This window comes from Eptesicus fuscus, chromosome 10, assembly GCF_027574615.1.
Source record: "Eptesicus fuscus isolate TK198812 chromosome 10, DD_ASM_mEF_20220401, whole genome shotgun sequence".
NCBI classification, from domain to species: Eukaryota; Metazoa; Chordata; class Mammalia; order Chiroptera; family Vespertilionidae; genus Eptesicus; species Eptesicus fuscus.
In genome coordinates this window covers 31731325-31757524 of record NC_072482.1, presented here as the reverse complement: position 1 = coordinate 31757524, position 26200 = coordinate 31731325, and the positions used below count along the sequence as shown (strand labels likewise).

Sequence of the window (26200 nt, the reverse complement as noted above, 5' to 3'; positions counted from 1 at the left end):
GATAATTCCTTGTTGTGCGGGACTCTTCTGTGTGTTACAGATGTTTAGCAGATCCTTGCCTCTATCCCACTACATGCCAGTAGCATATTGACCTCCCTCAGCCCCATATCTGCAGACATTGCCAAATGTCCCATGGGAACAAAATCACCTGAGTGAGAACTCTGGTCTAAGGTGAGGTTATCAGGTAAAACTAAGGAGATTCAGATGTCGTTTTGGGTTGGACTAAGTGTTTCAAAATGTCACCTGAAGAATGGGAAAGGGGATTTTATATATATGACTCATTACATCTTTTTTTCCTATGGTATTTATTCCCTTTTCCTTTCTTTTGACGTTCTTTAATATTCTCTATTTAGTATTAGTTCTTGATTGTTTCACATTCCTTTGGGTCTTAAATGACTCTGAAGTTCCTTTGGTCTCCACTCTGGGAGAGGGTGATTTATAAAATGTATCAAGGGCATAGTAGTTCTCAAAATGTGGAAAAAGGAAGGTTTCATAAACTAAGTTCCTTGGACAGTACATCAGATACCTTGGATGCAAGACAGTGTATAAAAGCCAAATACACTAATAGTTCTTGAGTGATGTTGTATATTTTACACATAGTTTTAGCTTTAAAATAGTAACAGTAACACTTAGTTTCTTTTTGGCACAAGATTTGGTTAAACAAAAGAGCATTGCAGAGTAAAAAATACTAAATTTCGGTGAATCTTTGGCTTTAAATTACCTTCAATCTCTCTACACTTTTTTTTTCTTTTTCTGAAGTTGTGGTCTTACTCAATTTTAAAGTTTAGCTTTAAACAGATTATCAATGGGTATGTTAATACCTCATGGGAGTGTCTTGGAAATTGGTAGGGAGTTTGTGTAAGGGTAGATGTAATTATCCTGTTTCAAAAAAACTTCAAGTTTCAGAAATCTTTTAAAACTTCTGTTTTGATGTATAAACAATCACTAAAGAAACACAGCTGTTAGGAGCTGAAGCTTTGTTTATGTACATATTCATTTAGATACTTGAATCATGGATGAAAAAAATTTCAATCATTGCATAGAATTCTTCCCAGTGCTTTTCCATTCCTATGTGGTAAGCACTACTTACACTTTCCATTTTTCTGTATATGTATGGATATTTCTTTCAGTACTTTTTTAGACAAAGACTGTTAACACTGTTGATTGCAACTTGTTCTGCTTCTCCATACTCAAAATTACTTCATGGGTGTCCAGTTATGCCAGATTATTTAGATTTAATTGTTTTTAATCTCTGTATGATATCCCATGTTATGAATATACAGTATTACATTTTACCAGGCATGTAGATTGTCTTCAGTTTTGTTGTTGTTGTTGTTATTAATATTTTAAACAGTGTTACTCTGAATATTGTTGGGTAAAGGTCTTATGGTGAAAAATCAATAAACATTACTTGGTGCAGGCAGGAATTTACGGGGATAATTATTAGTAAGCAACAAATGCTTATGTACTTGACATTCTGTAAAGAGGCAAGCTTTCTCAAAGTGCATACATCTCAGCAGGTGCCTCTGCCTCTTCTATAGGGCAAGTAGAAGAGTGGCTTTGCAGGTAAATAGACAGTGTGGACTTGGGTTCCAAGAAGTGTGAGCTTAGATGTAAGTTGTTCATGGGGCACTAGGACATTCCAGTTGCGGAACCCTAGAAACTTTGGGCCCCTTTGTCCCATAATTGAAATTGGGTGCAGCTCCTCCTACTGTGTGGGAAGGGGAGGCCCCATTTGGGTTACCTTGTTGCCAGGCAACCCAGTAAGAGATCTTCATGTCATTCATTGGATAGTACTACTCATCTTAAAACATATCTATGTACTTATAGCTGTCCTGATTTATGTGAATCTAGGTTATAGACTATTTTCCTTACTATTACTATGTAGGAGATGGCTTTTCCTCCACATTTGCCATTATTGGATATTATTAATGTTTTAAATTTGCCACTTGGGTAAGTGAAAGGTTACTATAATAATAGATTTTTATGTTTTCTTAATAAAGTTTAGTAACTGGGTAAATTCTTCATTGTTGGTGTTATTAAAAAAAAATTACCCATCTCTTGCTTGTGTTTTTCAGATGACTTTTAGAGTCAGCATGTCAAGCCCCCTTCTCCCCTCCCTCTCCCCCCCACTATTTGGTATTTTGATTGGCATTACATAGTTTTATGGATTAATTGGGAGGGATTTAATATTTATAATCTTTTCGTGTGGGAACATGTGACTTTCCATTTCTTTAGATCTTTTTAATTGGCCTCCGCTCAAGGCTACAAAGTTTCAATTATAGAAGATAAATAAATCCCAGATACTTGCTTCCAGCCAGCCCTGGCCTCTGCTCAAGGAGGTGCTGGAAAAAAAATAAATAAAAGAAAAAAAGGAGCGGCTGGGAGCTTGGGTCGCCAGGGGGTGATCAGGCCAGGATGGGACGGCAGTTGTGGGTGATCAGGCTGGTGGGGGGCGGGGCCGTTGTGGGTAAGCAGACCAGTAGGGGGACCAGTTGGGGGTGAGCAGGCCGTCAGTGGGGGTCAGTTGGAGGTGATCAGGACAGCGGTGGGGAGGCAGTTTGGAGTGAGCAGGCCAGCAGGGGGGCAGTTGGGGGCGAGCAAGCTAGTGGAGAGGGAAGGTGGGGGCGAGCAGGCCAGCAAGGGGGGCAGTTGAGGGTAAGCAGGCTGGCATGGGGGACAGTGGGGGTGATCAGGCTGGTGGTGGGAGCATTTGGGGGCAAGCAGGCCAGCAGGCAGAGTGGTTAGGGGCAATCAGGCAGGCAGGCAGGCAGGCAGGTGAGTGGCTGGAGCCAGCAGTCCTGGATTTTAACCTTTTGCACTCGGATGTCGAGTGTGACTCGACACGGTTAGCATTAGAATAAAGGAATTGAGAAAAAAGCAAGCGAGTGCAAAGGGTTAAGAGGGATGTCCGACTGCTGGTTTAGGCCCAATCCCTATAAACCGGCAGTAGGACATCCTTTGAGGGGTCCCAGATTGGAGAGGGTCCAGGCCGGGCTGAGGAACAGCACCCCACCCCCCTTGCATGAATTTCGTGCACCGGGCCACTAACACACACACACACACACACACACATACACACACACACACACACACACACACACACACACACTGAGTGGCCAGATTATTATGCGTTCTGAGATCAATAATCTGGCCACTCAGTGTATCCTATCTAATAAAAGAGTAATATGCAAATTAACATCACTCTGCTACACCCACAAGCCACGCCCACCAGCCAATCAGGAGTGCGTATGCAAATTAACCCAACCAAGAATGCTGCGGCCACGGAGCGAGCAGGAGGCTTGGGTTTCCCCGGTAATGGAGGAAGCCAAGCTTTCCGCACACCCTGGCAGGCCCAGGCCTCCACTCAAGCCTACAAAGTTTAAATTATAGAAGATAAATGAATCCCAGATACTAGGGCCTCTGCTTGTGTCACCGGGGCGTGTGACCGGCCTGCAAACGACCACAGGCCCCTCTCCCAGGCCACCGCACGCCCCAAGGGAAGCTCCACCCTAATCCGGGACACCCTTCAGGGCAAATCAGCTGGCTCCCACCTGTGCAACAGGCCTCTATCCTATCTAATAAAAGAGTAATATGCAAATTGACCACTCCCAACACACAAGATGTCTGCCCCCATGTGGACACAAGATGACCACCACAAGATGGCCAGCAGAGGAGGGCAGTTGGGAGGGACCAGGCCTGCAAGGGAGGGCAGTTGTGGGCAGTCAGGCCAGCAGAGGAGGGCAGTTGGGAGGGACCAGGCCTGCAAGGGAGGGCAGTTGGGGGTGATCAAGCCTGCAGGGGAGGGCAGTTAGGGGTGACCAGGTCGGCAGAGGAGGGAAGTTGGGGGCGACCGGGCCTTCAGGGAAGGGCAGTTAGGGGCAAACAAGCTGGCAGGGGAGCAGTTAAGCATCAACCAGGCTGGCAGGGGAGTGGTTAGGGGGTGATCAGGCTGGCAGGCAGAAGTGGTTAGGGGCAATCAGGAAGGCAGGCAGGTGAGCAGTTGGGAGCCAGCAGTCCTGGATTGTGGGAGGGATGTCCGACTGCCCGTTTAGGCCCGATCCTACCAGCATCAGGCCTAAATGGGCAGTCGGACATCCCTCGAGGGGTCCCAGATTGGAGAGGGTTCAGCCTGGGCTGAGGGACACCCCCACCCCATGCACGAATATTGTGCACCTGGCCTCTAGAATATATATATATAATATCTATATATTCATATAGCTTTCTAAAATACAAATCATATTTGTCACTCGATATAAAAATTCATCACTTTTTTTCTATGCTCTTAGGACAAAGTTCAAAATATTTGGCATGTTCATGATTCACTAGTCCTTCAAACCTGTTCTTCTCCTTCACTCTACCTGCTTTCTCTTACTTTTCCAAAAGCTCTGGTGAGTCTTTGTTTAGCTTTTTGCAGTTTTTTTCAAATTCTCCATGTATGTTCCTTTCTTCCCTCCTCCCTACTGCCCCTCCCCACCCCCGAGAATGACCTCTCTTCCTTTAGGTCTCAGTTTAGTTATTTTGGGACACCATCCCTGAACTTCAGTCTTAGTTAGGTGCCTCCTGTTTCTATGTGTTTCCCTAGAACTATGTTATCTCCTGTCTCAGCATTTACTTGTCTATCACTTCTTACAGGTACCAACCATACCTGTTTGAGTTGATACATTTATGAGTGATATTCTGTCATGGTAAAACTTAATTATAACTGTTAAACAAATGTATGTTAAATTAATATTTCTGTTTCCTTTTTGTCCTAGGACTGGGCTAATGCTAATGTCAGCAGACAGATTGAGGACACTGTATTATATGGTTACTATAGTAAGTATCTTTCAGTTTTGTTTCCTATATCTGGACTACTAACCAAAGTACAGAATAAAACTACATATAAACTTTTATTTTGACATCACATTTGAGATTACTGTTTGACAGCTTGAATAAGTAATGTAGCATCCATTCTTATAATCCTTAAACTCCTTTTACCTGCTTTGCTATAGGTTCATTTGCAGCATTTCTTTGTGGAGGTTCAGTCAAATTACTTTAAATCTCAGGTCTCTTCCTTTGTTACCACTAACAGTGTCACACTTGCACTCTTGATTTAAAAGTTCTCAGTTTCCTAGCAATTTAAAAAAAATATTGACACTAGTAGAGTGTTCTCTCTGGGGAATTTGTAGCATCAGCTTTACTGAGCCAGTTTAATCCAGGGGATTATGGTTATTGATCCTTTTCTCCCTCACTTCCTTCCTCTTCCTTCCCTAATTTTGGATTATAAAAGCTTTATAATAGCCACCTAAATGTTTGCAAATTTTTTTCTTTTAATAAACATAAGACTCAACTGGAGCTTTTATAAAAATGTATAAGTGCTGAGTTAGGAAAGGGATGCTTTTTTTTTAGCACTAAATCAAGATGTTGAATAAGATTTCAGTAGGACATTAAATTGGATACTGAAAAAAACATCTGTAGAAGTTTCTGTAAAAGATTTTATTGGATCTTAACCTGTTAACTGCCACATGTCCAAAACAGAAACCAACCCCTCACCCCACGATATTTTCAATTTAATTTAAAAAAATCAATTTGCAATTCTATCTAATAAAGAGGGAATATGCTAATTAACCCTCACACTGTCACAAAGATGGCTGCGCCCACAGCCAATGAGGGAATATGCTGATTGACTGCCATGCCCTCAAAGATGGTGGCGCCCAGTTCCCTCAGCCCCGCTGGGGCGCCTGCCTCCAGAGTCCCCCAGTCCCCTCGGCCCCCCAGCTGCCCAGGGCCACGCGAGGCTCAGGTAACCAGGGCTGGCCGAAGATTGTGCTGCTGGCAGTGGCAGCAGCAGTAGTGTGATGGGGTCGTCGCCTTCCCCTGACCTCCGGGTCGCCTCCTGCCCCTGAGGACTCCTGGACTGTGAGATGGGGCAGGCCGGGCCGAGGGACCCCCCTCCCCCCAGTGCATGAATTTTCATGTGCATCGGGTCTCTAATAAATATTATAAAAATATATTACTCACAGTTTGGCTGTTCTTGAATATTTTCAGTTGAAAATTCTCACGAAAAATGATTTTTTAAAGCATCTATAGACACTTATGGCGTACAAAGTGTTAATTTAGCTGCTTTGGTTATAACCTTTGCCTTTTCCCTTGATTTAAAATCTATAGGACCCATGAAATTCTATTCTTTTGGTATAGAGTTTAGAAATGTTTTTATTGTATTTTAATATAGAATTTATTTTTCTGATGAATACATTAAATATATATGATAAAACTTAAATTTGACCTGTTAAAACTTGAAAAGGTGCTATGTTAAATGAAATGTTGCCTTTTTAATACAAATTTATTGGAAGGACATAAATTGCATCTTCAAAAACAAATTTGGGGGAAGGGACCTGTCTCCTATGTGACATTAAAGTGTATTTATGCTGTAGAGCACGTGACAAAATAAGCCAATTTTTATCTCAGTGTATTCAGGTTCATAAAGCATATCTTATTGAACCTAGAGGCTTAGTCAAGGTTACAAAGATTTCTAATAAATACTTCTAAACTGGAATGTTAATTCATGCAGCCTTGTTGGTTTCATGGAGAGAATTAAGCCTATAGGAAATTATTTTAGTGAGTGTTTTTCTCAGTCCTCCTAAGGGTAGTGTGCAATCTTAAATGTGTTATAGCTAAGTTAATCTTTATAAACAGTAGATGACTTAGGGATTTGGGTTTGATTCTCTTTAGAACTTGGGATAACTACCTTGGGATACAATAGATGAGACACTGCTCTAGGAAAGAAATTTGAATAGAAGATTTCTTGAAGACCATAGAGTCAAAGCAGGAAGATTTAATTCGATAATATTTCGAGATGTTAAAGATCAGCTTATTAGTGAGTGGCATAGTCCAAAGTGGATATTATTGCCTAAGCTGGAGCTGCTTGTCATTAAATGAGCTACGTTTTAATCAATAGTGCTGAGGATGGCACCTGTGGGAATGCTTAGCAGCACTGAACCCCCAAGGCAATTTCAAAAATCATCTAAGGACCTTTTAAACAATACTAGTGCTAGGTTACATCCAGAGAGATTCTGATTTACTCTTGCATTTCATTAATATCCCCGCTGTTCTTATAAAAAATATGTATATATTGGAAAGATGTCAGGCTCCAGATGGGTGGATTCAAGTTTTCTCAAAATTCTAATTTTCTCTTGGAAATTCAGGTTTAGCATTGGCAAAAGTACTCTCACTTATTTTCTTTGAAGTGACAGCTCACTTTATTCATCTTTTAGAAAATTGGCCCAATATTCAAGTCTGGATAACCGTTGCTTGTCTGTCTGTTCTTTTTTTAAGTGAAAATGGTGTTTGAAAAAAAAAAAAAAAGACTAGTAATTCACAACTGAAACTGCACAAGTGCTTCTCACAAGTACGCTTTCTGTGGAGTTCTCTTCACCCATAAAGTTAAAGAGTTGTGTACTTGCCCTAACTGGTTTGGCTCAGTGGATAGAGTGTCGACCTACGGACTGAAGGGTCCCAGGTTCGATTCTGGTCAAGGGCATGTACCTTGGTTGCAGGCACACCCCCAGTATGTGCAGGAGACAGCTGATCGATGTTTCTCATTGGTGTTTCTAACTCTCTATCCCTCTCCCTTCCTCTCTGTAAAAAATCAATAAAATATATTTTTAAAAAAGAGTTGTGTACTCAAAGGTGGACATCTAATAGAATTATTACTACTTCAGAGGGACTTTTCCTGAATAAAAGTGATCCTGCTGGTGAATACTTCATGGTGAAGAATACAATAGCTGCTAGTGGAAAGGCAAACAATATCTTAATGTTATTATGAAAATAATTTTCATGTTATGAATACCCTGAAAGGATCTCTGCTAATCCAAGGTCTGGAAACTACATTTTTTGAGAACCTTTTTTTTTTTTTAGTATGTTTTTATTGATTTCAGAGAGAGGAAGGGAGGAAAGAGAGATAGAAACATCAGTGATGAGAGAATCATCAACCGGCTGCCTCTTGCACACCCCACACTGGGAATGGAGCCCACAACCCAGGCATGTGCCCTGACCTGGAATTGAACCATGACCTCCTGGTTCATGGGTCGACGCTCAACCACTGAGCCAACTATGACCTGCAGGTTCATAGGTCAGTACTTAACCACTGAGCCACATGGTCAGCACTTAATCACTGAGCCACATGGGCCAGGCTCTTAGTTCTATTTTTGTTTCAAAATTATTCTAACTTTTAGATTCTTACCTTTTATTGTAACTTATCATATATATTTACTTTATTCTAACATTTTCTCTAACCATTTTTAGTTTTAATTCTTTCACTGTCTTTCTTTTAATTGCTTTTAAGTGAATTTTTCTTTTAACTAATATTTTTTCCCAACTTCTTATTTTGATTTTGCTTGAATGCAGGGGTTGTAGAAATGAGGAGGACCCAAACCATAAGTGGGAATTATTCAAGGCTGTTGTGTTCAGTTCTTCTCTAGTTGTCCTATTACTTCCTCCTAGACACGCTTTCTCCTCTTCACACCAATTCTAGGGCTATTAATTCTTGTGTAGATAACATATAGAATCTCATAGTATGTATTGTTTTCTGTTTGGCCTCTTTAGTGCTCAGCATTATATCTGAAATTCCTCTTGTGTTGTTGCAGGTGAAAGTTAGTTCTCATTGCTGTATAATATCTCATGGTACTAAAACATACCATGGTTTGTTTATCCATTTTAATATTGATGATCAATTGGGTTATTCACTTTACTGCATTGTTTTCCATTGTATGGATACTTCTATTCAAACAATCCCAGATGATTATATGTTTAAGTTCTTACTTTTTTCTATTAAATAATTATTCAGTGAAAATAGGAGTGTGTGGCAAAGTGTATGCATATTTATTTCTATGCCAGGCCTTTTGAGCATTCAAGTTTCTCCTCACTCCCTATTGGCTGATTGATCAAAAATTGTACCTGAAGTCTTTACTATGTATTTTGAATTTAAGGTTTACAACCTTCTAGTGTTTAATTTGAGAAGTTAAAGGTATTTAACTTCTCTGTGATTTCTCCACCTGTGAAATGGCAATCGTGTAGTATCTACTTTATAGTGTATTAAGAGTGTGACCATTTTTGTCTCCTTTTTGTCACTGAATGAAGAGGAGTACTAGTTGATTATTAAGGCAAGTAGGGTTGCTGCTACACAGTAAAGAAAAGGAGGAGTGTATCTTGAAACCAGGGGATTGATTCTTTCTCATGTACCATGTTTAGAGGCAAACAATTGAGATCTATTACACTCCTCATAGGCAGGACCACCAAGGGCTCAGGGTAGCTCAGGAGGAGTGTTGGGGTTCCCCCATTTCTTGTACCAAATTCTATTTCAGGAATTATTCCTGGCTGCTATTAACAAATTGGAAATGCATGGCTTAAATAGTATAGTGGTTTTTTAGTTTCACTTAAAATAAGTCTGGAGACGGGCTATCCAGGGCTGCTATGGCAGCATCATGGCATCATGAGGATCCTAAGCTCATTTTTCCTCAGCTTTCTATCCTTAGTACACGCTTTCCATCTTAAGGTCACTACAGAATCCAAAAAGGTGTATGGAGTTTAAGTTGTCATGTATCCATTTCAGGCAGGATGCAGGAAGAAGGGGGAAGGACCAAAAGGGGAATGCCAACTGAAAGGAAAATGGGTATTGGATATGCCCTTTAGCAATCTTGACGCCGTGTTTCTTCAGCTGAGTAAATAGGATAATTTTAGAAGGCTTTTAGAGTTCCCAAAATATCTTTATACTTTGACCCTCTAAAACAAAAAGCTTTGTAATAATTAATTATCCTATCACAATATTGACTAAGTTATTCTTTGTCTCTGTTTTCTTTGGTAGTTGGGAGGAATAAAGAGTGTGTAAAAAGTCAAAAGCCTAATTTATCCAAGTTAATTTTCATGTGAGTTATAACTTAATTATAAACAGTTCTTAAAAGGTAGGTTGTTTGTTTTGTGTACATTTAAAAAGTCACAAGAATTACCATGCATTCTTTGCCACAGTTTTTGTCCATGGCTCTCTGTTCATTTGTTTAGGCTAGTTCTTGAAAAGTTGTTTTGAAAAAGAACTTGTTTTATGAGTTTAATTTGTGGGTTTTTTTATAGAATTTTCATAAGAGTTTATTTAAGTCAAACTGACCACATATCCTGGGAGCCAGAGCTCAAATGCTCCCATGAGTTTAAATTTTGCCAATGTCTAGTGGACATGAGGCTTTAAATTTTTTTCTTAATGTGTTTTCTTTGATGTTAGTGGAACTATTAAACCAAATAGTCTGTTTATCTTTTACTTGCTAGTAGCAGTCTTTTAACAAAAACATTTACAAGCAAGCATACTTTATAAAGATTTCAGGATATGAGAGTGTTATCACTGTTGGAGTTAAGAATAATTTTCCTTTGAAAATACCTCTTAGTTTGAAGTAGAACTTGAAAAGAAGCACTTTCTATGTTTCATGATAGTGGTAGCAGCACTTTTTTCACTTACAGATATATAAGCCCAACTTGACATTAGAATTGATCTGAAACATGCAAAAATGTTAACTTAATATTGTCTTTACAGTATAATATTTACCAGTTAAAGGGTTAAAAACAGAAGTCTTTAAAAGGACACTTAGGAAGAATAGTCAGATAACCAGAAGATAGCTTAGAATGTAGTATCAGGGAAACAAAGATTTAGAGCAGTTGTTCCACACCTATTTTGAGTCACAGACTGCTGAGGGGATAATATAGTCTCTTAGAATAGTGTGTGTTCCCCATGACCTCCAGTGTTGATTTCTAGAAATCATCTTTTTCTGACTATTTGCTCATAATACACTAGTGCCCCGGTGCATGGATTCGTGCACATTGAAAGGAAATTAATTAGAAGGTGGCCAGTGGGGCGGGACTGGGCGAGAGGGACAGACATGCCCTGGAGCCAACCTCCTGCAATCCTTCCCCGGCAGGTTGAACCTGGGGTGGCACCACGGCTCAAAGGGTGTCTGAGGAATGAGCAGGGTCCCTCCAGCAGGTGGGGTCCCTCGGCCTGGCCTGCAGGGATCGGGCCGAAACCAGCTCTCCGACATACCCCGAGGGGTCCCAGATTGCGAGAGGGCAGTTCTCAGGTGACACACCCTGGAATTGAGCTCTCTCCTCTCTGGTTCCGGGATACTGGTTCCGGGATACGTTACCTGAGAACCACCGCTGCCAAGTCACCGCAGCTTGGCAGCTCCTGTGTTGAGCGTTTGCCCCCTGGTGGTCAGTGTGTGTCATACCTGCTGGCTGGTTGGATAGTCAGACAGTTGCTTAACCTTTTATATATATAGCTAGTAGGATAGAATTTTATACCTTGTTATACTTATTGAATATGATAGTAACTTATGCAGTTATAAGATCATTTATCCCACAAGTTCAGGAATACTAGGAATATTTATGAAATAGTCATTAAGCACTCTGGCTGGCTAAAGGGCAAGGCCACCAAGTACTAGAGACAAGTGACATACTGACCTTGAATCCTAACCTTAATGTATCTTTTTATCAAAGCTTTTGGCATGTGGCAATCATCTCACAAACTCTGCTATGCTAATTCAGGATTTTTCCTATTCTATATAAATTTCTTATTTTAATCATAATAGCGGTATGGTATTTAGAGTGACTTATAGCCCTGTTTCTTTTATGTTTAATTTTTCAAAGCTTTTAGAATACTTATTTTGTTTATGCTTTTGAATATATGTTTATTTCTGTTGGCTTTTAGATTTGTAATAGAAATGTTAATACTAACTACTCCCTGATCTGTAGTAGAAATACCAGTATTCATTACCCTTAATGATTTACTGTCTTTATTAGTTTTTCATAACATTGAAGACTGCATACATTTCACTCAATATTTGTAGTGCCAAAATTCATTATGCTGGCAGTCATTTTCTGATCAGTATAAATTAATTCTTACCTTTCTGTTGGTTATTTAGGGCTCTGTTTGCACTGAGTATTTTAGCTATGTTGCATTTAGTGGGGCTGTTTCAAAAGTGGCCTCCAGATAAATGAGGTAGTGCTAGCAAGTATTAAGATCATGTTTAAAAATTCTATAACTCGTATAATGATTCCTTCAGAATAAGTAATTGAGAATTTTGTATACATTTCTAACAAATGCTTTCTTTTACAAAGGAGTCTAATGATTATCATCCTATATTTGCTTTATATAATTATACTAGAGACCCGGTGCACAAAATTTGTGCACTCCGGTGGGGGGGGTCCCCCAGCCTCGCCTGGGCCTTCTCACAGTGCAGGAGCCCTGCGATCGATTGCCCCAAAGAGGTAGGCCCCGCCCACCCATCTAGGGCTCCTCGGTGGATTGCCCCAAAGACGTAGGCCAGAGCTGGGGGTCCCGCTTCCGAGCCGCCAGACCCCGCTTCCTCCACGCCGCGCAGGGCCGCAGGACCCCCAGGCCTGGCCAGACCCTGCCTCATCCACGGTGTGTGCACCTCCGCGCCATGCATGCAGCGTCAAGTCCCCGCCCACCCGTGTGTACCCTCTGCGCACGCAGCCTCCTGGTGTTAGATTGTGGGATTGTGACAGCGTGAGGGTATCACGGCATGAGGGAGTGATGAGGCCTGGTGCACAAAATTCGTGCATGGGGGGGTGTCCCTCAGCCCGGCCTGCACCCTCTTCAATCTGGGACCCCTTGGGGGGTGTCTGACTGCTGGTTTAGGCCCGATCTCGCCACATTTGGACATCCCTCTCCCAATCCGGGACCGCTGGCTCCTAACTGCTCGCCTGCCTGCCTGCCTGATTGCCCCTAACCGCTTCTGCCTGCCAACCTTATTTCCCCCTAACTGCTCCCCTGCCAGCCTGATTGATGCCTAACTGCTTCCCTGTTGGCCTGATCACCCCCAGCTGCCCTCCCCTGCTGGCCTGATCACCCCCAACTGCCCTCCCCTGCCGGCCTGATTGACCACAACTGCCCTCCCCTGCTGGCCTGCTCACCCACAACTGCTCTCCCCTGCCAGCCTGATCGCTCCCAACATCCCTCCCCTGTCAGCCTGATCACCCACAACTGCCCTCCCCTGCCACAACCCACCTCCTCCACTGGGCCCCGCCTCCACTGTGCAGTCGGCCAACTCTTGAGGCCATCTTGTGACGATGTTAGGGAGTGATGCATGAGGGCATGATGACCAGCTAGGCTATTACAAGTATAGATTGTTGTTATTATTTTCCATGAACTTATGTATATGCAGATAAATTTAAATCTACGTAAGATTTGAAAAGCAAATTTCTTAGGCTTAAGTCTCAAAAAGTTGTTTGTGTAGTTTTTATTATCAAACTAGTAGCCCTGCGCACAAATTTGTGCACCAGTAGGTTGCTGCTGCCCTCCTGTAACTCACCCCACCCCCCTCATTTCGCCCCACCCCCCCTCATAGCTTGCTGCCCTGCCCCTTCCTGTAGCTCTCAGCCACCTGCTTGTAGTTTGCTGCCCCACCCTCCTGTAGATTCGTGATCAGGTCATTACAGGGTTGGTCTTTACACCTTAGGGCGTAACAGATAATAAGTATATTCCTCTCATTATATAGGATATATTCTGTTTGGCTGTTCAAATTTTAAGTTGCATATGAATTAAATAATTTGATTTGCTACTGGTTGAAAGTATCTCAAATCTAACATTACTTTAAAACAGATAAATAGTAATAGTAGTTAACTTTGAATCTAATTTTACTGTTCTGTTGTACTTCTTTTCTATATCTTGATTTGTGTAAGATCAGTTTTACAACACTGCATATTTAAAATTTAAATTTGGGAAATTATTTGTATCAAAATGACATGATTATAGATGTTTCTTTAACTTGAGTGACGGGCAACTGTAACAGTTGTGTCAACTGTACTTGATTTTAAGTTGGAAGGAATATAAAAGTTGAAGTTCATTTAAATGAGATAGATGGTTCACAAGAAATTCTTAGCACTGTGTTGTTGAATACATAATAAGAGTAAGATGTTAGCTGCCACAAGTGTTGGCAGAATTATTATGATTTTATTGTTGAAAATTGCTCCATAGTTTTACTTGAATTATGTTTTGTTATCTAATAGTGTTATTGATTTCTTGGGACAGGGGTCAGAAAAGGCTGATTTGAACTTTAACATATATACATAGATTTATGCTATATATTATATATATATATGTATATATATATGTGTGTATATATATATGTAATTTTAAGTTCATATGTTTTAGTAGAACTCGGTTTATTATTTCTTTTCACAGCCTTATATTCTGTTATATTATTCTGTGTGTTCCTCTGGATCCCTTTTGTCTACTTCTACTATGAGGAAAAGGATGATGATGATACTAGTAAATGCACAGTAAGTATCATTGTAGGGGGGCTGAATGATTATTTCCTTCTTTTTCAAAAAATGACATGACTGAATTTATTCTACAGCATTGTTGTCTAATAGAAATACATTGGGAGCCACATGTGAAGTTTGAAATTTTCTAGTAGCTAGCCACATTAAATTAAGTACAAAGGAACAGTTGAGATTATTTTAATGATACATTATATTTAATGTCATATGTTCTAAGTATTATCATTTCAGATAGAGTCAAAACATATTGAGATATTACTTTTTTCACATTATTTTATTTTTTTCTTCAGATTTTTAATTTTTTCTGTCACCTTTTATCCCCTCTTTGTGCTCTCTTCCCCCCACACTCCCTTCTCCCCCCTCCTTTTTTTACACTATTTTAAATTTAGAGTAGTACATTTTACACTTAGAACAAAATTCCAGTTTGAATGAGCCATATTTCAAGTGCTTGATAGCTGCATGTGACTTGTGACTATTCTAGAGCAGACATCAACAAACTTTTCTGTAAAAGGCCAGGTAGTAAGTATTTCAGTCTTTGAGGGCCATATAGACTCTGAACTACTCAACTCTGCTGTTGTAGTGTGAAAGTAGTCAGAGATGGTACTTAAAGAGCATGATGTAGTCTAGTAAAACTAGAGCCTCAGTGCATGAAATTCATGCACAGGGGGCAGGGGCCCTCCTTCTGGCCTGCACCCTCTCGCAATCCAGGACCTTTCAGGGGATATCTGACTGCCGGTTTAGGCCCGATCCCACCCTGTGGATCGGGTCTAAACTGGCAGTCAGACATCCCTCTCACAATCCGAGAGTCTGCTGGCTCCTAACTGCCTGCCTGCCTGATTGCCCCTAACTGCTCGCCTGCCTGCCTGATCACCCCTCTTCACCTGCCTGCCTGCCTAATCACCCCTTACCGTCTCTGCCTGCCTGCCTGCCTGCCTGCCTGATCGCCCCTAACCACTCGCCTACCTGCCTAATCATTTCTAACCACTCTGCCTGCCTGCCTGATCGCCCTTAACCACTTGCCTGCCTGCCTGCCTGATCACCCGTAACCACTCGCCTGCCTACCTCATCGCCCCTAACCACTCCCTGGCGGGGTGGGGGGGGGGGGCGGGGGATCAGCGGCCATGGTTGTTCTGGTCTCTGGTCATTCTAGTCGTTCCACCGTTTCAGTCGCTGGGCTTTTATTACATAGGATAGGAGGTGGGCTACATGTGGCCCACAAGATGTAGTTTGCTGACCCCTGTTCCAGGGCACAAAGGAACACTTGCAGACTGTTCTTACTAATCCAGGATAACACTGTATAAAACCCTGATAGATATACTACATGTGCATGTCCAAAACTGCAAACCAGTATCTCTTAAGGATTGGTATAAATATCTTAACTAAATATTAGCAAATTGAATGCAAGGCTATCTTAAAAATACATTAATAAAGTATAAATGATTTGGACCCATCTCTAGTTTGTATGAGTGATTTTTCATCAGCACATCTATTAATATGTGATTATTTAATAGGTCAAAGAAGAAATTGTATGTGGAAAGTATTTGCCAAAAACGAACATTTTATTTCTGATTTAAGGGGGAAAAGTAGCATAAAAAGAATAAATGTTTTTTGTCTTTTTATTGAGTTACAGGAATTTGTTTTATACTGTGTTTATGTTTTGTATTTAAGTGTAAAAACAAATATATTATTGACTCAAAAGCCAACATTATGCTTAATCATAGTTATTAAAACCTAAAGCATTTGCATTAAGATCAGGAATTAAGCACATCAACAATATTTTATATGATTCCCAGAGTGGTAATCAGTGTAATTTGTTAGAAGTAGTAAACAAGATGTTTAACTATTTATAAAGAAGGTCAAAATTATTATTTGCAGATACTATATAACTCTCTATTTGAAAACCCAATGTATGTAAGGTAAAGTGGCCGGATACAAATTTATTGTTAAAAATTAATGAGATATAAGCTTTCTCAATTCACTTTTCTAAAGTGCATCTCCTCCAGCCCTTTGCTTGATCTTAAGTCCTTCCTTTTTATATTTTTACCCTCAAGACTATCTTAACTCCTTTGAGAATAAGAATTTATCATATGAAGCATGCATTTAACTTTTAAAAGGTCATTTTTAGAGACTTCAGTAGACTGAGAGACAAATAGTTTTTTCTCACTGATTTAACTTTTTCTTTAAGATGAACTTTTCTTCCATATTTAGAATTAGATTCAGCTTTGTGTTTTTCTTTATATTTGGATGACATCGTGGGCACCAAGTAAAACAGACTTTAAAGACCTGAGTTCCTGGTTTCAGGTTCTTTTTAATCACTTACCACCTATATGACTTATGGCAAATTATTTAACCTTTCTGGGCCTCAGCTTATTTATCTCTAAAGTAGGAATGAGAATATCTATCTTAGGGTTGTTTTGAGAATGAAATGAGTTTAAGTGTTTAGCACAGTTCTGGTATGATATATGTTTTCTGTTTATATATGTTTTTATATTTTATACTAATACTACATGCTTTATGTATAATGTATACATATATGTATACATACATGCATATATGTTAAATATTTATTATAATTACTAGTATAATTTATTTTGGTGAATTGGGGTAGGGCCATTGTAGATTCTTATTGTTCCCTATTTGGGGGAATATTTTATTAAATATTCTAATAATTTTACTAAAGATACCCATTGGAGAATTAATTATGCTTTAAGTGTACTGCATTTCACAAGCTTTTATTTATTTAATATTTTTTTACTGATTTTAGAGAGGAAGGGAAAGAGAGGGAGAGAGAGATAGAAACAATGATGAGAGAGAATCATTGATCTGCTCCCTCCTACATGCCCCCTACTGGGGGTCGAGCCCACAACCCAGGCATGTGCCCTGACTGGAAATCAAACAGTGACCTCCTAGTTCATAGCTCAGTACTCAACCACTGAGCCACACCAGCTGGGACATGCTTTTAAAAGATTTTAAAAGCTAATGTAGTTTGCAAAGATGCTTAAGATGTGTATATACATTGGTTTTCCTTAAATTTTAAGACTTTTTAACAAGGAAAAGTTTACACAGTTGAATAAAATGCACATTTGATTTAAAAATACTGTTATATTGTAGTAAGACTATTATATTTTAAAGACCTTACTAAATGGTATACTTTTCCTCCCTTGACATCTAGCAAATTAAAACGGCACTTAAGTATACATTGGGATTTGCTGTGATTTGTGCACTTCTTCTTTTAATTGGGTAAGTATTAATTACTTTCCCTTGAGAATGAAAATAGCATCATCCTACCTAATAAAATGGTAATATGTAAATTACCATCACTCCGCTACGCCCACGATTGGGCCAGTGGGAGGCGCCGGGGGCGGGACTCGGGGTCACCGGGGTAGCCGATTGGGCCAGTGGGATGCTGAGCTGCGGAACAGAAGGGGCCTCTGGGGCAGCGAGCTCACGTCCCGCCGCGGACCATCAAAAGCGGGGGAGCTGGGTGCCTGTCTGCTGGTGCACCAGGCCTTTCAGAAGCCTCCGCCGAGCCGGACAGGCACCAGCTCCCCCAGCTCCTACACGTGCATGATTCAATCATGCACTGGGCCTCTAGTCCTATATAATAAAAGGCTAAATGAACATCGACTGAACAGTGGTACAACTGGTGGCTGTGATGCTCACTGACTACCAGGGGGCAGACGCTCAACGCAGGAGCTGCCCCCACAGCAGGAGCGCCACTCAGCCAGAAGCCAGGCTCATGGCTGGCAAGCACAGTGGTGGAGATGGGAACCTCTCCTCCCTCCATGGCAGCACTAAGGATGTCCGACTAAAGGCTTAGGCCTGGAAGCAGGCCTAAGCCTTTAGTTGGACATCCCCCAAGGGCTCCTGGACTGCGAGAGGGCGCAGGCCAGGATGAGGAACGCCCCCCCCCCCCCCCACTGAATGCACGAATTTCGTGCACTGGGCTTCTAGTTTTAATAATAACAAAAGGAAAAACAAAATGTAAAAATAATGAACACCTTTCATATCACCACCAAGCAGTAACCACGATTATCCTGTTTTTTTAATGTTGTTTTATCTAGACATTTTGTATGTGCTCAAATACATGCAGAGCGCCCCTCCCTCACATACCCTGTATGTTGTAATTTTACACAATTGTGATGATATTTTTTGTAATTCTTAATAATCTACTTGCTGAAATATTATAGACACCTCTTCAGAATAATAATGTAGATCAATTAATTTTGTCCATATTGCATTTCCTTAAGATATAATAGTTTATCTGATCTTCTAGTGGTAACTACTTGGACATCTGTGATATTTGCAGTTTTCCCATTCTTATAAACAACACTTCAATAAAAATTCTTGTCTGTGCATCTTTCTAGATTTTTTTTTTAAACTTTACCCAAGGAGTGAGGATAATTTTTCCATTGATTTTAGAGAGTGGAAGGGAGCGGGGGAGAGAGCGAGGAGGGAGAGAGAGAAACAATGGTGTGACAGAGACACATCAGTTGGTTGCCTCCCATAGGCACCCTGACCCGGGGTGGGGATTAGACCTACAACCCAGATATGTGCCCTTGACCAGGAATCGAACCCACCACCTCTGCTGTGCATGCTGATGCTCTAACCACTGAGAATGCTGGCCATTCAACATATCAGTCTTTAAGTTGTTGAATTCATCTTTGTCAATGTCTTCTTCTTAATTTTATACTAATATTAATAAAGTTTTACACATGTTTTTATACATTTAAAATTTCCTCTTTGGAAAACATTTGTCCTTATTAAATGGAAGACATTTATTCTTGTTAAAATAAGTCTTGGTTTTTTTTTTTAATGTTAGGAAATATTTTGAGGTACTAATAAATTTTTTAAAGTTTCTATTTAAAATTTTGTGTCAGAAATTTCAATAAATGAAATTTTATGTATTGAATACAACTTGTGATGGGAATAAGACTTGTCACTAATTTTTTATAGTTCTAGGAGTTCTTAGAATGCAGATGTCCTATAGGCATATTTCTAGTTCCCTTTGCCTGCCTTAATGTGTCATGAAAAATAGTACTTTTTGAAAGGACATTTTTTAGTGGTTTTGCTGCTTATTTTAGCTATTGAGTATATTTTAAAAAGTTGTTTTGGCCTTTTAAAGAAAGCTAAATCTAGTTTTGTGAATTTGCTTTGTTAATGTGGAGGTCCCTTATCTGTAAACTGAAATTATCTAGAACAGACATTAGCAAACTTTTCTTAAAGGGTAGGTAGTATTTTAAATTAGAAGTCCATGTGGTCTCCATGGCTACTTGTTGTGGGCAAGCTCCTCAGCCAGGGACTTGACCCTTCTGGGTGCAGGGAATTGGAAAAACACACAGGTAACACCAGGCAAATGGAACATGCTTTATTATGAAGAAAACAGCCAAAACTGGCTGATCAGTGGCAACTTAGGTACAAGCTCAAACAAAAGAGGCTTCTTGCCAAATAGTGATATCAGCATTTGGATTTAGTAAGGTACACCTGCGCAGTGCATACAGTGAAACTGCTGTGTCCTTGCTTTTGCACATGTGTGTGGCAAATTGGCCTTGAACACCTGGCGTACTCTGAACAGCACCCCCATACTACTCAACTACTCAACTCTCCTCTTTAAGCTCTACAGTAGTTATGGGCAATACATAAACATAAGGACGTGACTGAGTGCCAATAAAACTTGATTTGCAAACAGGCAGTCAGTAGTTTGCCACCTTCTGATTTAGAGCCTGAATGAGAACCATCAATAAAACCACAAATCTTTACAGAGACCAGAATATCTGTCCAAAACAAAAGGAATTTTATTCTAAAGTTTATTCTAAAATTTACTGGTCTTTTTTATGGAAAGTCACCTTTAGTCCTCATTTACAGAGTTTACAGTTTTAACAATTCTAATTAATAAGTTTTAACTGATCCTCTAGATGGTATTTATTTATTTAGAAGCAGTATGTTAAAGTGAAGCAAATGGCTCCTTGCAAAAACATTAATAACAAGAAGGGACAGTTCCATTCATTTGTTTTACAAATATTTATTGTGTGCCTGTTATGTTTCAGACACTATAAGGTGCTGGAGAAACAGCAGTTAATTGAAAAGACAACTCCTCCTTCGTGGAGCATACATTTAGGAGGGGGCAGGGGCATGAGAGAAAGAAAATAAAAAGTAGGTTGTGTTGTGTGTGTGAAATTTTAGTGAGAGTGTAGTATTTGAGAAGACATTTGAAGGAAGAGAGGAGCCATGAATTATGTGGGAGGAGGGGAGAACATTGCAGTCAGAGAACAGAGTAAATGACAAGCCCTCAGGCAGGAATGTGTCTGGCATGTTCAAAACAAAGTGAGGAAACTAGTGTGGCTGGAATGGAGTGAATGGAGGCTGGAGTAGCTGAAGATATGGTCAGAGGTAACTAGAGCTGCCAAATTTAGTTGAGCATTGTAGGCTGTTGTAAAGACTTGGGCATTTGTTCTGAGGGAGTTGGGAAGCTATTGGAGGTGTTTTTGTCATTGGGTAACATGATCTGACATTTAAAAGGATCTCTGGATAGTGTTTTGAGATTTGATTTTATGGGGTTAAGGGTAAAAGCATGAGATCTGTTAGAAGTTATTGCAATAATCTCGACAAAACATGATGGAAGCAGTAGTGATTTAATTCTGCCTATTATTTGGAGAGAAAGCCAGCAGGATTTTCTGATAAGTCTGAGAGGAAAAGGAATTGGGAATGTATCTGGAGTTAGCCAAACTAAAAAGTCTGAGGGAACACACCTCTCACTTTTTATACTTAACTACAATTTTGAGCAGTTCATGAAACCACCCTCAGGTTAGATAATTCTCCAGCAGGACTCATATAGCTCACTGAAGGCAATTATATTTATAGTTACGATTTATTACAGGTAAAGAATCCTACCTAATAAAAGAGTAATATGCAAATTAACCATCACTCCATGACAAAATGTCGCCACCTGTAGCCACAAGATGGCGGCGTCCAGTCCTCTCAGCCCTGCCAGAGTCCCCCAGTCTGCCCAGTGGTGGCAGCCCGGGGTGTCCAGCTGGGAGGCCCCCGCGCCATGCCATGATCCCCGCCCAGCGGCCGCAGCCCAGGGTGTCCGGCTGGGAGGTGTCCAAGCCCCTATTCCGTGATCCCTGCCCAGTGGCGGCAGCCTGGGCTGGGGTCTCAGCCTGGCTGGGGCATGCACCCCCGCGGTATGATCTCCGGCCAGCGACGGCAGCCTCGGCTGGGGTCTCAGCCTGGCCGGGGTGCACACCCTCGCGGCCAGGGGCGGCAGCCTGTGGTCTCAACCACTGAGTCACACCAGCCAGGCAGATATGGAGGAATCTTAAATGTTTCTTTTTAAAAAATATATATTTTATTGATTTTTTACAAAGAGGAAGGGAAAGGGATAGAGAGCTAGAAACATCTATGAGAGAGAAACATCGTTCAGGTGCCTCCTGCACACTCCCCACTGGGTATGTGCCCCCAACCAAGGTACATGCCCTTGACCGGAATCGAACCTGGGACCCTTGAGTCTGCAGACTGATGCTCCATCCACTGAGCCAAGCCAGTTAGGGCTGTCCAATATGTTAAAGAAAAAAAACCCTCTCTAATAAAGAGGGAATATGCAGGGGAGGGCAGTTGGGGATGATCGGGCTGGCAGGGGAGCAGTTAGGCGTCGATCAGGCTGGCAGGGGAGTGGTTAGGACAGTGATGGCGAACCTATGATACGCGTGTCAGCACTGACATGCGTAGCCATTTCTGATGACATGCGGCCACATGCCGAGGATGAAACATTTGCTGCTCCTGAGGATGAAACATTTGCGACTAGAGTCTTGGAGTTAGTTTTTTCCTCAAAGTGACATATTACACGAGTTATGCTCAGTTTTTTGGCGAAGTTTGACACACCAAGCTCAAAAGGTTGCCCATCATTGGGTTAGGAGGTGATCAGGCTGGCAGGCAGAAGCGGTTAGGGGCAATCAGGCAGGTAGGCAAGCAGTTGGGAACCAACAGTCCTGGATTGTGAAAGGGATGTCTGACTGCAGTCGGACATCCCCCGAGGGGTCCCAGATTGGAGAGGGTGCAGGTTGGGCTGAGGGACATCCCCCACCCCAGTGCACGAATTTCGTGCACTGGGCCTCTAGTCTCTCTATATAAAAGCCTAAGCAACCGGCCAACTGGCCCACCAGCTGACCGTCAGGTAGCTGTGATGCACACTGACCACCAGGGGGCAGATGCTCAATGCAGGAGTGGAAACCCATGGAAACACTGATGAATCTCAGAGGGAAGTGGGGAGGGGGCATCTTATATGAATACTAGAGGACTGGTGCACAGATTTGGCCTGGCCTGAGGGGATCAAGCCAAAACCAGCTCTCCAACATCCCCTGAGGGGTCCCTGATTGCGAGAGGGTGCAGGCCAGGCGAAAGGACCCCACCGGTGCACGGATCCGTGCACTGGGCCTCTGTTACAATTAAAAGAAGAAATACATAGGACAGAGTCTGAGAGGCTTCCAAATGTGACGCTTTTGTTGTCCTCAGGACATACTACCTTTCTGGCATCGACCTATGATAAGACGTAGTGTTGCCAATCAGGAAAGCTCACACAAGCTTTGGTGCTCAGAATATTTTTGGGATGCTATTATGAAAACATCTGATTTATTTACTTTCATTATGAATATTGGTAGAATCTTGTAAGATAAAGAAATATACTAAGAAGAAAGTAAAGATCAGCCCTGGCCTGTGTAGCTCAGTTGGTTGGAGTCTTTCTGTGCACTGATATTTCTCTCTCTCTCCCCCTCTCCCTTCCTCTCTCTCTAAAATCAAACATATCCTCTGGTGAGGATTTAAAAAAAAAAAAAGATGCAAAATGGTTTCTACTTTGAGTATCTTCCTTTCTTAGGCCCATAAAATTCTTGACTGTTGTTTTGCAAGAAAATAGAGAATTATGATCATTGTTCTAGTTAATATTTGCTTCATTATTTGCTCCTTTGTTCATTTCCCCTACACATTAACTTTTTGTTCCAATAATAATTCATAGTACTATCTTAAAAGACATCATCCCTAATCCCACAAAGAGATATTTACTGTTTATTCTGGTATATTTCCTTTCTATTGTTTCCTATGCATATAAATATATTGAAATCATTACATACATTTATATTCTGTTTTCCTGATTTAATGCAGAGATTCTTAACCTTTTTAATGCTATGGACCTTTTTGACCATCTTTAGTTTATGGCTCCTTCTCAAAATATTTTTGAATGTGGAAAATAAAGTAAATAGGGTTACAAAGGAAACTACCCTGAATGCAGTGATAAAACTATTAAGACAAATTTGTGATATAATAAACACATAGGTAAGAAACTTCTCACACCCTCTGTACATGGTGCAGATTTGATTTGCTAACTCTTTTTTGGGGAAAGTTGATCTCTGTTTAAAAAAATTACTAAGAATTGAGTTTCAGACTATTTCTTTTTATTTGATCTTTTGAATTTAACACCATTAAACAGCTATTTTCTCCTTTGTAGTGCTTTTGTTCCATTGAATGTTCCCAATAACAAAAATTCTACAGAGTGGGAAAAAGTGAAGTTTTTGTTTGAAGAACTTGGAAGTAGTCGTAAGTATTCTTTTCCTTAAAAACACACAATCTTAATATTTCATATTTCATGACCGTTGAGACTTTTTTGAGAAGCCTGTTTTTGCATTATTAAGAATTTTAAACTTGCGGTTAGAAGTATGCTAGACAAATTAGGGGGTTTGTGTTGTTAAGACTTATTTTAATTATGTAGCTATTATGTATCTAGTCCCTTGACTTCATAAAATTACTTTGTTGAAGAGAAAATATGATCTTCAAAGTATTTTAGCAATGAAGGTATTATAATTTTTATGTGATCTGTAATTCACTTTGGATATATAGAAAAATATGTTAAAGAAATTTGCTAAATATTGGTTTTTTAATTTTTTAACTAATGAAAGAACCCTATATTGCTATTTGATCCTGATTAAGTAGTCTTTTATAAATAGAATATAATGTGAAGAAATTTCCTGTGAGTAAAATAATATTACCTTTACCTCATCAAAACATTTTAGAATTGCTTTTCTAGAAGCTTTTTTTAATTTAGTCAACATGACCTAGGTTTTTAGAGAAAAACAAAATAGGTTCAGGAGGTTAGGTTAAGAAAGTTGTTTATTCATTGAAAAATACAGTTGGCATTAGAAATTGATATCAAATAAGAATGTTTACTTATTACTCAGAATTTTATGTGCTTTTACACATAGTAACTTATTTTCAAAGAAAGATAGAATATTTTATAATCATGCTGAGAATTTTCATTACTATTTTATTTTTAAAATTTTTTTATCCTCATGTGAGGATATGTTTATCAATTTGAGAGAGAGAGGGATGGAGAGAGCGAGAGAAACATCAATTGGTTGCCTGTCATACTCCGGCTGGGGACTGAACTTTCAACCCAGGTATGTGCCGTGACTAGGAATCGAACCCACAGCCTTTTTGGTGTACAGGATGATGTTCCAACCAACTGACCCACCCAGCAAGGGCTGCTTTTGTATTTTTTTAACAGGTACTGTACATCCTTTAAATTAACTCCTGGAATCTTTGCTGTACAACTTCTTAATTTTCTCCCTTTCCACTTAAGATTTCATCTTCTAAATTGTGGTCCATTAATATCTTGCTGATACCAGCAAGAATAAGGATAGCAGGCCTAGCATCTACTAATACTGAATTGTCAGGATTATGCACCTGATCCTATTGCTGAGAAATAAATTGCTTCTTTTCTTGCAATTAACTCTTTCAGGTCTCTTGAATAACTACTTTTCTGCCCTCTTAAATAACTACTCTTCTGCCTTAAATATTTTAAAGTTATACTAGTTTTTGAGTATTAGTATAACTTGAATCACTGATTATATAGGTAGCATAATGATAATTTCTGTAATTTCATTCTCTTTAGTCTTAACATTAATTTTTAAAATCTCAAATCTTAACATCATACCTAGAATACATTTTGCTTACCACTATTAGTAATATTAACTTTTTTGATTTGCTAAATATGTTAGCATAGTACTCCATTTTAACAATTCTAAGATGCATATTTTTTCACACTTTTATATCTTTGTTTTGGGGATGTATTTTATGTGATGGTATCTTAAAATTGCTATCCACCAAATGCCAGACCTTTCCTAGTTGTATGAACTCTCTGTTGATACTCCTAGTAAGGTCAAGAAAAAAACAGCATCAGTGTTTTTGATTTGATAAAATGTAGTATTTATAGTTTAAAAAATTAAGGATTAAAATTTCCCTTGCATAGTTTGTGATTTTGTTAATGTGCTCTCTTCAAGTGTTATATAAAAACTTAGATGCAGGTTTTAAGAAGATATTATTCTAATTTTATTATTTATGAAAAGGTTAATATTGATTCATTAATTTAATCAAAATTATAGTTAGTTCCACAGGGCCTGCATTTAAACTAGATCAATATTTAAAAATTAGCATTGCTCCTGTTTAAGAATATTCAAATTTGCATAGTATTTTGTTGCATAATCTGTTATATCCTCACTCATTGGCTTTTGTTTAAATAATTTCCAAAATCTAACTTGTTAACATAGTTTTTCTATTTTGGTATTATGTTTTTCTATTTTCTGTTTGTTTGCTTTTTTCCCCCTTTACAGATGGGCAAATTAGCTCTTTTCAAGTTAAAAAGTGAAATAAACTCTTTAAAATTTTAGTTTTAGGCTATATATTAAAAGTTATTGGAAAATTAAGAATAAAGTAATTAGGAATATCAAGATTGAGGGGAGAGGGATGAGTCAAGGTTAGTGGCTTTCCTGTGTAGGTCTGCTATGGCAAAAGGCCAGAAAAATTTTTGCTAACTTTTGAGTGTCTA

At 39.8% G+C, this 26200-nt stretch overlaps 1 protein-coding gene across 2 annotated transcripts in view; it reads left to right on the top strand.

Moving 5' to 3' along the window:
* The window catches only part of LMBRD1 (LMBR1 domain containing 1), an 82537-nt gene that overhangs the window by 8794 nt on the left and 47543 nt on the right, over window positions 1-26200 (top strand). For both annotated transcript variants that reach the window (XM_008139641.3, XM_054722222.1), the window contains exons 3-6: window positions 4758-4818; window positions 14228-14325; window positions 17498-17565; window positions 23828-23916. In XM_008139641.3, coding sequence (XP_008137863.1) covers window positions 4758-4818; window positions 14228-14325; window positions 17498-17565; window positions 23828-23916 — 316 coding nt within the window. The remainder of the gene's footprint in view (window positions 1-4757; window positions 4819-14227; window positions 14326-17497; window positions 17566-23827; window positions 23917-26200) is intronic.